This window comes from Peromyscus californicus, unplaced genomic scaffold (assembly GCF_007827085.1).
Source record: "Peromyscus californicus insignis strain IS unplaced genomic scaffold, ASM782708v3 Scaffold_11__1_contigs__length_118956290, whole genome shotgun sequence".
Lineage (NCBI taxonomy): Eukaryota > Metazoa > Chordata > Mammalia > Rodentia > Cricetidae > Peromyscus > Peromyscus californicus.
Window position 1 is genome coordinate 16,488,243 of NW_026294402.1, and position 11,547 is coordinate 16,499,789.

The 11,547-nt window shown below is 53.8% G+C and overlaps 1 protein-coding gene across 1 annotated transcript; it reads right to left on the reverse strand.

Moving 5' to 3' along the window:
* Window positions 1-222: 222 nt before the first annotated feature.
* S1pr2 (sphingosine-1-phosphate receptor 2) lies at window positions 223-11,023 on the reverse strand. Its single transcript, XM_052753738.1, is given in 4 exon segments — window positions 223-1,812; window positions 1,814-2,870; window positions 5,876-6,054; window positions 10,782-11,023. Coding segments are annotated over 2 exon segments (1,059 nt in total). The 5' UTR covers window positions 2,831-2,870; window positions 5,876-6,054; window positions 10,782-11,023; the 3' UTR covers window positions 223-1,770.
* Window positions 11,024-11,547: the final 524 nt, after the last annotated feature.

Sequence of the window (11,547 nt, forward strand, 5' to 3'; positions counted from 1 at the left end):
AAGGTTGGCCCTGTGATCCCAGAAGCCACTGTGTGCAATTCCAGCTCAGGCAGAGCTGAGGGTTGGGGACGGGGCATGAAATAGAGAAATAAAGAAGGCTGAGGTACCTTGGCGGTTGATAACCTCCCTTACCCCATCTGCTCCAAGCCAAGGACACTAATAAGAAGAAATGGCTGCCTATAATCCCAACACACACAGACACAAAACCCGTGACTTCCAGCAGCAAGAGAAATTGAACTGTTTATTGGCCCAGATCTGGGTCTCCAGCACAAAGGGGATACCTGGGAAGCTATATGAGGGGAGACACACTCCCAACTGGCTCCTGCACCCCAAATTTCCCCTTCCTCAGCCTTTTCTTTCACAGACTTCTTTGAGGCAGAGGTTTCTATGTGTGGAAGAGATGAACCAGCAATTCCCAAGGGGCCTGCACATGGCAGACCCCACACACACCCCTGTCTATCTCTCTGGCAGTTTCAACATGGATGTGAACATGAGAGGTCAGATGGCACCCACACTGGGATAGATCACAGACCCCACCCACTGGCACACAGACATATATAAATACCGTTTGTACCGCATTGGACTTTCTATTTCTCCACAGGATTTAGCAAAGTCCTTCAAGACTTTGAAGGTTCCATATGAATACCCAGGAATGTCCTTGGCCACCTCACGTCTTTGTTAACTATGTTATTCATGATAACTTGCAAGACAGCTGTTGGTGGTACACCCCTGTGATACCAGCACTCAGGAAGTCGAGACAGGAGGATCAGAAGTCCAAAGCCAGCCTTGGCTACATAGTGAGTTGGAGGCCAGCCTGGGCTACATGAGACCCTGTCACAATTTTTAAAAACAACAAAGACAATTGGCAAGTGGCCACACTGGGTTCAAGGCTGCCCTGCCTTAGGGGACCTGGTACCTGGGGTAGGACGAAGGTGGGGAGGTGGAAACAGTTTGTGGGGAGGGAGGCTGGATTTGGGGGCAGGAGTTCCAGGAATGACCAATAACTCCCCTAGAGTTTTTTTCACAAGGAAGAGCAAAACCTCCTTAGCATGTGTCCCACACTGATTTCCCAGTCCTCAGCTGATTCTTCTGCACTCTCCAACAGAGCGAGTAGCCAATGAGGTCTGAGAATGGAGACTAGGATTTCCAGGCTCCTCCTCCCTGCCCCATAGTGGTTTCCTTTCCCGGAACACGAAAGGAAAAGGAAGAAGTAACTGAGTTGATGAAATTGAGGAAGCTGTGGATTTAGGCCTCAGATGGACAGGGAGGAAGCCTTGGGTCCCCTGGGGACAGCGTTTCCACAAGAAGTGGCCTACGGTTGTCTATGGAAGGTGGCAGGAGCTAGGTCTGGTGGTACATGGCTTTAAAATCCCAGCACTCAGAAGGCAGAGGCAGGTGACCTCTGTGAGTTCCTGGCCAGCCTGGTCTGCATAGCAGTTTTGGCCAGTCAGGGCAACATAGAGAGGCCCTGTCTTAAAGGAGGAGGCAGGAAGTGGGCCAGGCGGACCAAAGGTAGGACAGGATGCTGATACCCTCTGTACCAAGGGGCAAATGCTCTAACCCTAAGCTCCAGCCTGCTGCCCCCCTAGACCCCTTAGCGGTCCCCACAGTCACAGTACTACAATCTGTTAGGTCAGTGCCTCCGCTGGCCACCTGACCTATGTGGTCAAGTTCCACTAGGCCTGTGGCGCTGAGGGACACATGAGGTCACCCGGTCTCTCCCCACAGAGCTCTCTGTGGCTTGGTTACCTGTCAGTTCCCCCCTTCCCTTCAGACCACTGTGTTGCCCTCCAGAAACGTGGGTGATGTGGGGCATGTGCAAGCCCCTCTCCAGTGAGCTGGAGCTGCGGAGGGGCAGGAGCCGGTGCCCTGGGGTCCCACCTCTGCGACCCGTCACTCCCTTCCCCCGCCCCCAGCACTGCAGGGGTCTCAGCACCTCCCTCCGAAGGTCCCGGCTACACCACGTATAGATGACAGGGTTGAGCAGCGAGTTGAGGGTGGCAAAGGCAAAAAAATAATGGGCTTTGTAGAGGACAGGACAGGCCCTGACGGGACAGGTCGAGTCTATGAGAAGGATGCTAAAAGCTGGGAGCCAGCAGATGATGAAAACACCCAGTACGATGGTGACTGTCTTGAGCAGGGCCAGTGTCTGGGAACCGGCAATATCGGCATGGCTGGACCGGACTACAAAGTAGATTCGGACATACAGTGCCACGATAGCCAATAAGATGACGGAAAAGATGGTGACCACGCAGAGCACGTAGTGCTTGGCGTAGAGGGGCAGGACCGTGGAGCAGGCCTCCAGATTGCCCAGGCAGTTCCAGCCCAGGATGGGCAAGCCACCCAGGATCAGCGACATGAGCCAAGAGGCCCCAATGAGCATCAGCATTCGGCAGCTTTTGTCACTGCCGTAAAGCTTGACCTTGGCGATGGCCACGTGTCTCTCGATGGCAATAGCCAGGAGGCTGAAGACCGAGGCAGAGAGAGTGATGAAGGCCGAACCCTCTCGGGCGAACCACTGCAAAGGAGTCAGTGACAGAGTGACGGGCCCTGAGAGCAAGGTGTTGGCCACGAAGGCCACCCCGGCCAGCAGGTCGGAGGCCGCCAGGTTGCCCAGGAACAGGTACATCGCTGAGTGGAACTTGCTGTTCCTTGCCACGGCGATTAGCACCAGAAGGTTCTCCACCACGATGGCACAGCACAGGATGATGATGAAGCCCGAGGCCACCTTGCGGGAGGGTGTCTCCTGCATGTCCAGCGTCTCCTTGGTGTAATTGTAGTGTTCCAGAACCTTCTCAGGATTGAGGTACTCTGAGTATAAGCCACCCATGGTGGGGCTCAGTGGCCGGCTGGGGCCATGGGGATGAGAGCTGCAGATAAGAGGAACAGAAAAGGGACAGCTGGTCAGAGCTGTGGCTTTTGCAAGGACTCTGAGCTTGGACTAAAGAGGTTCAGGGTCTAGCTGAGTCCTCAGAGTGATCTCAGGGAAGCTGTATTCATTACTCTCCCCTCCCCCATGTGACAGACTGGAGACAGGATTTCTCTGTGTAGTCCTGGATGACCTGGAACTCATTATGTAGACCAGGCTGGCCTGGAACTCACAGAGCTCTACCTGCCTCTGTCTCCCAAGTGCTGGGATCAAAGGTGTGCTATACCATGAAAGGTCTGCATAGTGAGATTCTGTCTCAGAAACAAAAAACAGAGGGCTAGGTTTGTAGCTCACTTGGTAGAGACTTGCCTAACATGAATGAAACCCAGGGTTCCATCCCCAGCAGGGCATAAACAAGACATGGTGGTTCACATCAGTAATTCTATCACTTAGGAAGGAGAGGCAGGAGGACCGAGGTCATGGTCATCTTTGGCTACATAATGAAGCAAGTTGGGGAAGACAGCCTGGGCTACACAAGATCTATCTCAACAACAACCCCCACAAACAAGCAGGGTTGGTGTGGGTATGCACCTTTAATCCCAGCACTCGGGAGGCAGAGGCAGGCGGTTCTCTGTGAGTTTGAGGCTAGCCTGGTCTACATGGTGAGTTCCAGGACAGCCAGCCAGGGATACACAATGAAACCCTACCTAAAAGAAAAAAGACCGAGGCCGGGCAGTGGTGGCGCACGCCTTTAATCCCAGCACTCGGGAGGCAGAGCCAGGTGGATCTCTGTGAGTTCGAGGCCAGCCTGGACTACCAAGTGAGTTCCAGGAAAGGCGCAAAGCTACACAGAGAAACCCTGTCTCAAAAAAACAAAAAAAAAAAAAGACCAATACCAAGTAGTCAGTCCTGAAATCATATTTATTATTTTCCTTTTTTCTTTTTTTGAGACAGGGTTTCTCTGTGTAGCCCTGGCTATCCTGGACCAGGTTAGTCTCGAACTCAGAGATTCGTTTGCCTCTGCCTCCCAAGTGCTGAGATTAAGGGTGTTTGCCACCACCTATGGCCTCAAGACATATTCATACAAGTAACATTATATGGACTGAACAAGTTGTGTTTATATATTTAGGAATGTATAGAGGGAGACAATTAAAGAAATAGAGGCCATGAATTTGAGAGAGAAGGGGGTGGATGCAAGGGAAGGGTTGGAGGGATGAATGGGAAGGGGGGAAATGATGTAATTTCTCATTTAAATAATAAAAATTTATTTTAAATTTACCTTTTAAAAACTGTTTAAGCCGGGCGGTGGTGGCGCACGCCTTTAATCCCAGCACTTGGGAGGCAGAGCCAGGAGGATCTCTATGAGTTCGAGGCCAGCCTGGACTACCAAGTGAGTTCCAGGAAAGGCGCAAAGCTACACAGAGAAACCCTGTCTCGAAAAATCCAAAAAAAAAAAAAAAAAAAAAGCTGTTTAAAAAGTCAGGCATAGTGGTGCACTCAGGAGGCAGAGGCAGGATTGCTACATGTTCCAGCCAGCCTGGGCTGTATTACAAGACCCTATCTCAAGATGAAGAAAAAAAAAAAAGCTTTAATCCCAGCACTTGGGAGGCAGAGGCAGGTGAATCTCTGTGAGTTCAAGGCCAGCCTGGGCTACAGAGTAAGTTCCAGGAAAGGTACAAAGCTACACAGAGAAACCCTGTCTCGAAAAACCAAAAAAAAAAGGAACAGACAGAAGATTCTCGGGACTTCTAGAAACCTCACCTGCCTTCCATGGAACAAGCCTGAGGTAGGGCTTGGACAGCTTATCACTTCTGTCCTACACACAGCCCTCAGGCTTCATGCCACCTGCTGACCTGGGTCAGCGAGACTCGTACTGCCAACAGCACCAACCCCTGGTCATTACCACCCACTGCCTGACTCCAGGCTGAGTCTAAGCCTTGAGGCCACGGGCACACCCAAAGATAAGGACTTGGGTAGACATCAGGACGGCCTGAGGTCCAAGCCTCTCAGAGACGCACTATCTTGAAGGACATAGACCTTGGTGGCAGGACAGAGTTCGTCTGTTCCAGCTCCAACTCTGACACTCAGAGACTGAGCTGCTGAAGGCTCAGTCTCTTGGCCTCAACATATCCATCTTTACGATGGGTACCAAAAAGATCCCTTCATAAGGGATGGGTGGTGATGTGCACCTGTAATCACAGCACCCCACGGGCTGAGGTGGGAGGACAGCTTGAGCCCAAGAGCTTACTGAGCCCAAGACATCACAAGCCTAAGAGTTCACGACCAGCCTGGCCAAGAGCAAGGATAGACAAAGGACAGTGAGGACATGGGAGAGGGCTGAATGGGTAAAAGCACTGCTGAGCAAGCCTGACACTGTGAGCTGGATTCCCCAAAGCCATGGTAGAAGAGAACTGACTCCCAAAAATTATCCTCTGACCTCCATCTTGGGTGCTTGTGGCATGGGTGTGCCCACATTTACATATTACATTATGGCCCCCCAATAGTAAACATTATCTATCTATCTATCTATCTATATCTATATCTATATCTATATCTATATCTATATATATAGATATAGATATATATATATATATTTTTTTTTTTTTGGTTTTTCGAAACAGGGTTTTTCTGTGTAACAGTCCTGGCTGTCCTGGGACTCACTTTGTAGACCAGACTGGCCTTGAACGCACAGGGATCTCCCAAATGCTGGGATTAAAGGCGTGCGCCACCACCACCCTGCTAAGCATAATAAACTTTACAAAGAAAAGGCAAGAAGGGGAAGGAGAAAGGCAGGGAAAAGCCGCGCAGGCGCTGGGGAGACAGTTTGGTGGGTAAAGCGCTTTCCTTCCCATCATGAAGACCTGAGCTTGATCGCCACATTAAATAAAGCCGGCAGCATGCGGGATTTGAGACAGGAGGATTCTCCTGGAAGCTCAAAAGAAAAAAACTAAAAAGAAAAGATACATTCGGGGCCTGAAGAGATGGCTCAGTAGGCAGAGTGTTTACCTTGCAAGTATGAGGCTCTGAGTCCAATCCCCTGCATCCACATAAAACGTTTACCAGAAAGGGCACCGTTCCAGAAGAGTGCTGACTCAAACTTGTAACTCCAGCACTGGACAAGCAGCAGGAGGATCCCCGGACCTTCAGCCTAATCTGCCTGGAGAGTTTCAGGCCATTGAGAGATCCTGTCTCAAAAACAAAGCAAAACAGGGTAGGATGTAATCTGAGACGCAATAGGTGAACTCATCCTATGCCCCGCCTGTGTGCACACACATGCACATGTACCTACACACACAACACATACAGCGAGCATAGGAAACATCCAACAAGTATTAGCTAATGTCTTCAGTGCCCTCTTTCCCAACACACAAGCTTTGGGGCTGCCTCCATCCGCTCGATAGTCTAGAAAAGGATGCTGACTTAGCCCCAAAAAAACAAAAAACAAAAAACCACTCCAACAGCCGGTTCCCATCCCCACCATCTCACACTACCCAAGGACACTAGGTCTCAGGGGGGTGGGCAGGGCGCTGGCAACCCCTCCAGTGCCAGGATGCAATCCAGATGTGTCAAGCCCCTGGAACAAACATGGCAGAGCCCCTGTCACATCCGGTGTGGGCAAGTCTGGGGGTGGGAATGGGGAGAGTCGCCAGTGACCCGGTCTTGGAGGTCCTGGCTAAGAAGATGAGGCAGCTGTTGAAGTCATGTGAGCTGTGAAGGGGCCCCCCTGGAGCAGCCCCGTGCAGAGGGGCCGGGAGGGGGGCTAGAAATTTGTTTCCATGAAAGTCTGAGTCACCCACCCCTCCTTTGCAAGGAAAACTGAGCTGAGCCCGGGAAGGGATAGGGGAGGGGACCTGTGTGGGCAGAGAACATGAGATGCTGAGCACACCATGGCCAGCTAGAGTCGGGCAGGGGAATCTAGGAGGGGCTGGCGCAATGTACAGAGAATGCTCCCGTCCTTGGTAACAGGGAGGGGCACATGCTAAGAACTCTTCCAAGCCTGGGCTTGGAAAGAGGCCTGACAAAGGCCACGTGTTTACCAGAAAGAGCACCGTTCCAGAAGGTGGCTGGTAGAGCCGGTTCCTAGTGAGCTCTGAGAATGATGGGGTCTTCCGGGGTCGCCCAGCCATCTCCTTTCCCGGATGCCCCCTCGGTGGGACACCCTGGCCTTTGAGGGGGGTTTACAGACACAGCTGCTCCCCACCCCCTAGGCGAGGGGACATCCGTCCTACTTTGGGAACAGAGAAGAGCTTGTACGTGTCCTGGGGACAGCTGCCCCACCCAGATCCTCACACAGAGGCCCCTTGTTTCCCCTGCCTGGACAGAGCCCGGGGCGCCCCAATGCCCTCAGCTCTTCGCAGCCGGTCTCAGGCCAGCTTGGCCCAGGCCACACAGCGTTTTTTTTTTTTTTTTTTCCCCAAACCAGGTCTTCAGGCCGAAGCAGCCCGGAGCCTGATTGGCTCATTTTCAATCCCCCAGGGTGCATCCTCAGCATCCTATTGGTCCAGCTGGGGGGGGGGGGGGCGCTCTGCGAAGAATCTTACAGTGGTTCCCTTTTGAAAGCTGCTGGGACTCTGCTCTTCAGGAGCTGTGTGGTTGTCCCTGTGGGGCTGTTTGAACCACAGCCTGACCGCTGGGTCACTCTCCCTCAGACGCCTACGGGCTGGCCTGATCATCTGGGCCTCTCTTGGGGTTCACCATTAAGAATCACCCCCCCCCACACACACACACACACTGCAAGCCTAATAGGCAAGAAGCCCAGGGTGTGTCCCCTAGTCCCCCTCTGAGACTCCCAAGGATGGCCACCACCCCTTCTCCAGTCCGGCGGTGTAGAAGAGAAAGAATTATGGCCGTTTCCTGCAGAAATAAATGTGACCAGCCCCGCCCGAGCACCCCAGGGACTGACCAGAAAGTCTGTCTTCCCGGGGGCGGAAGACAGCGCTATACTCACAGTTGTGCAGAGGCTAAGACTCTGTACACGTGCATACCCAGACACACACACTGTCCTAGCAAGGAGGGGAAACTGGTGTCCAGGCTGTCTCCCGGGTCTCATCTTCCTTTCTAGAACCTTTCTAACCAAAGAGCTAAAGCGGTTTAAGGACTCCCAGAAAGAGGAAGCTGGGCCCAAGGGCTGGAGCCTTGGAGGAAGAGTCACTCTCCAGGCGGATAGAGGTTGGCCTGGCCTCCTCCCTTTGTCCAGACTCCAAGACTGAGTCTGGTCTCCTGTCCCCCTCCACCATAGCGGTCAGGACTGCTTCTCAGGGACAGGGGAAGTTGCCACTAGACTCTGAACTGAAAATGAGCCTGACCAGGTGCTTCATACATAATCCCAGCTACATAGGAAGCTAAGGAAAGAAGATGGAGAATTTAAGACCAGCCTGGACTACATGAGCTGAAGGTTACCTTGGGTGGAATAAGGAGACCCTGATTGAAGCTGGGATTAAAGGGGAGGGCTGGGAGGTGTTGAGATGGCTCATTGGCTAAAGGCACTTGTCACCAAGCTTGAGGACTTGATCCAGCCCCAGGACCCACATAGTGGGAGAGAGGACTGTCTCCCAAAAGTTATCTTCTGGCCTGCACTCTCATGCCATGAAGCACACATGCCCATACAGATACACCCACAAAATAAATAAATGTAAGCTTTAAAATGTAAATACATTAAAAAGCCCAGTGTGGCAGTGCACACTTTTAATCCCAGGGTTTGGGAAAAAGAGACAAGCGGATCTCTGTGAATTTGAGGGCAGCATGATCTACAGAATAAGTTTCAGGACAGCCAGGGCTACATAGAGAGACTCTGTTTATAAATAAATAAAATTAAGAAGGTGAGCTCTGTGTAACTCGGGCACAGCATCATTTTGAAGTTCTGGGTTCCCAGGATGCAGAACACACAAGAAGAGGCAAGTGAAAGGCTTTGGAGAGGGAAGACAGATATCCGGACATGACTGCTTGGCTAAAGATTAGGGGAGAGGAAGGCCTCTGGTGGCTTAGAGGCTCTGCTCCTCTCTGCCCAGGTCCAGTTTACCCGACCCTCCCCAGCAGCTGGCCACGCTCGGCCTGCACTCACCTTTCCTTTTGGTTGTAGTGTGGTTGTGGCTCTCGCACACTGCTGCTGCCCACCAAGCCTGGAGGCAGAACTGACTGAACCACTCCCCACTTCCACATTCTATGGCTCCCTAGGGCTCCAGTGGTGTAGCTCCTGCCCCCAGGGATAAGCCTCACTAGCCTCCCAAGGACCATTTAAATCTCCGCAACCTCAGGGCCTTCCCGTAGTTTCTGCGGGTAAATCTTACAGACCCCCCCCCCCCCCACACACACACACAAACACTTTTTCCGGCCGACTATCTCATCTTTGGATTTCATTTGACTGTCACTTTCTAGGTCTTCAGGAACTATCTTCTCTTTTTGTTTTTTTTGAGACAGGGTCTTATGGGGTATCCAAGACTGACCAGGAAGTCACTATGTAGATCAGGCTGGCCTTGAACTCACAAGGATACTCCTGCTTCAGTCTTCAGAGTGCTGGGATTAAAGGCATGGGGCATTATGCCCAGCCCAACCCACCTCCGGATCCTTTTTATCAGAGCATCTGGCTTTATCATCAGAAAATGATCTTATTTTCCACAGTACCCCATGAGGCCAGCTATTAAGTTCATGCTCAGCCTCTCGCGCCTGATGTGAAGGAGGCAGGCACAAGAATAAATGAAAGGGCCCGAAGTTGGAGGGCTCCTATGCGGAGCTTGGGGACATCTTAGTCCCCTAGCAGCACCCCAACTCAACCACTAGGTGAAGCCAGGCGCGTCTCCATGGCGACGACGGTAAGACCCGCCCGGCCCAGGCAGCACTCTCCGGCTCCTTATCAGGCCGAGGAATGCGCGGTATCCACACTCTCTCGTGCTGGGGCGGCGCCATCTCTCTCCCAAGACCCTGACACGGCGCAGGATGCCCCCCTCCCCGTCCCAGGCAACAGGGGGGAGGCGACACCTCTGCACCCCATCAGAGGGCCCCCACACCTAGATCCTCTGGGCACTGGGGAGAGGGGAAGACCCAAGCTGCAGCAGCTGCATTCCCCGCCCCCTGCAGTGATGCTCCCACGTCCCGCCACAGGGGACCATGGGCTCAGAGAGTGTCGCCTTGGGCATCTAACAAGGATAGAGACGGGGGGGGGGGGGGGGGGGGGGAGGTGGAAATCCCCTGGTGAGTCAACCAGTGCCAGAGAAGGGGGCGAGGTCCCAACGCTGTGTAGCCTGCAACAATGTGGACTCCCCGCCACGCGTGCCTTCCTTCACCCCTACATCCCATCCCTGGGCTAGGATAGGAAGAGAAGCCGCCTGGACTATGCAGTACTGTTCCTCGCCTTCTCAAACAAAACAACTCTCCCGAAATGGAGAGCGGAGGAGAGGAGCAACTCAGGGAAACTGAGGCAAAAAAAAAACTAGCCTCACAGGCGGTGGGGTGATGGCCTTCCCTGGGGACCCCGCCCATGAGCTCCGAGCGTCCTCCGCTCGCTCGTATGCAGCACCTTTCGCCCTGGCTCAAGGCGGAGATAGAGGAGAAGGGATGCTGTACCTCTCCCCAACAATCCCACTGCCCCAAACCCTGCTTCCTAAGAACCCCATCCTGTCTTACAAAGTCGCCAACCCAAAGCAGTCGGATTCCGCCTTTCTCTTCAGCACTAACTTCCTGCCCCGAGGAAGGCGGGGAGCTCGGTCTGGGGGTGCGCCACTGAGTAGGTGGGAAGCTGCCTGGAGTGGTGGACACGGGGCGCACGCACGGTGGGTGATCGGTCCCCTCGGTGCAGCAGAGCCTGGAGCAGCGCGTGCTACGCCTGTATGAGCGCCTGACCCCGGGCTGGGTCCCCCCAGCTCGGATCCCCGCGGTCCACCCGGATCGGAACCTCTGCTTTGCCCCGCGCGCTCACCTGGCTAGGCCGGCCGGGGTCCCTGCCCTGGCCTGAGTGGCCTTGGCGTCTGCGCCCCGGGACAGCCAGCCGCTGGGTTTGGAGGCTGCTGGCTGGGCTCGGTCTACGTCCTGGAGTTGGGGACCCAGGACGATTGGGAGGCGGGCAGAGCCGCCGCCTCCGGCCCCCACTCCCTGCTCGCCCCGCCCTCCTCTCCTCCTCTTTCCGGCGGCGACTTGCAATGAATTCCAGATGTGGCCCGCCAGTCAGCCTAGGCTCGCGCTGGGGAAGCGCAGGGCCCCTTTGTCCGCCCCCCCCTCCCGCTCTGCCCCTCCCAGCCCCCACCCGTGAGAACCGCCGTCGCATGATGTCACGGCCGCGTGACGTCACAGCTCTTTTAACCCAGGTAGCCTAGACCTGAAACAACTGTGTTCCATTAGGAAGACACTCAAGGCTTTGCCCTAGGCTCAAGCCTGGGACCTGGAAATGGAGGAAATCGTGCTTACCTACTACCCTACTACGGGAGGACTTGGCAGTTCAGGATTAAGCACCTACTACGTGTTCCTACAAGAAACGAATTCCTACTTTGTGCCACGCCCAGCCCCCAAAACAGAACTGTTCATTGGCTTGGTAAGAACCCCAAACCCCAACTGGGTATGGTGGCACATAACGCTTGTTATCCCAGCACTTGAGACCTAGGAGGCAGGAGGATCAGGAAGTTCAAGCTCGTCCTAGATGCCTTAGCCGGCCTGGACAAGGGGGACCCTTTCTGGAAAACCACAGGCTG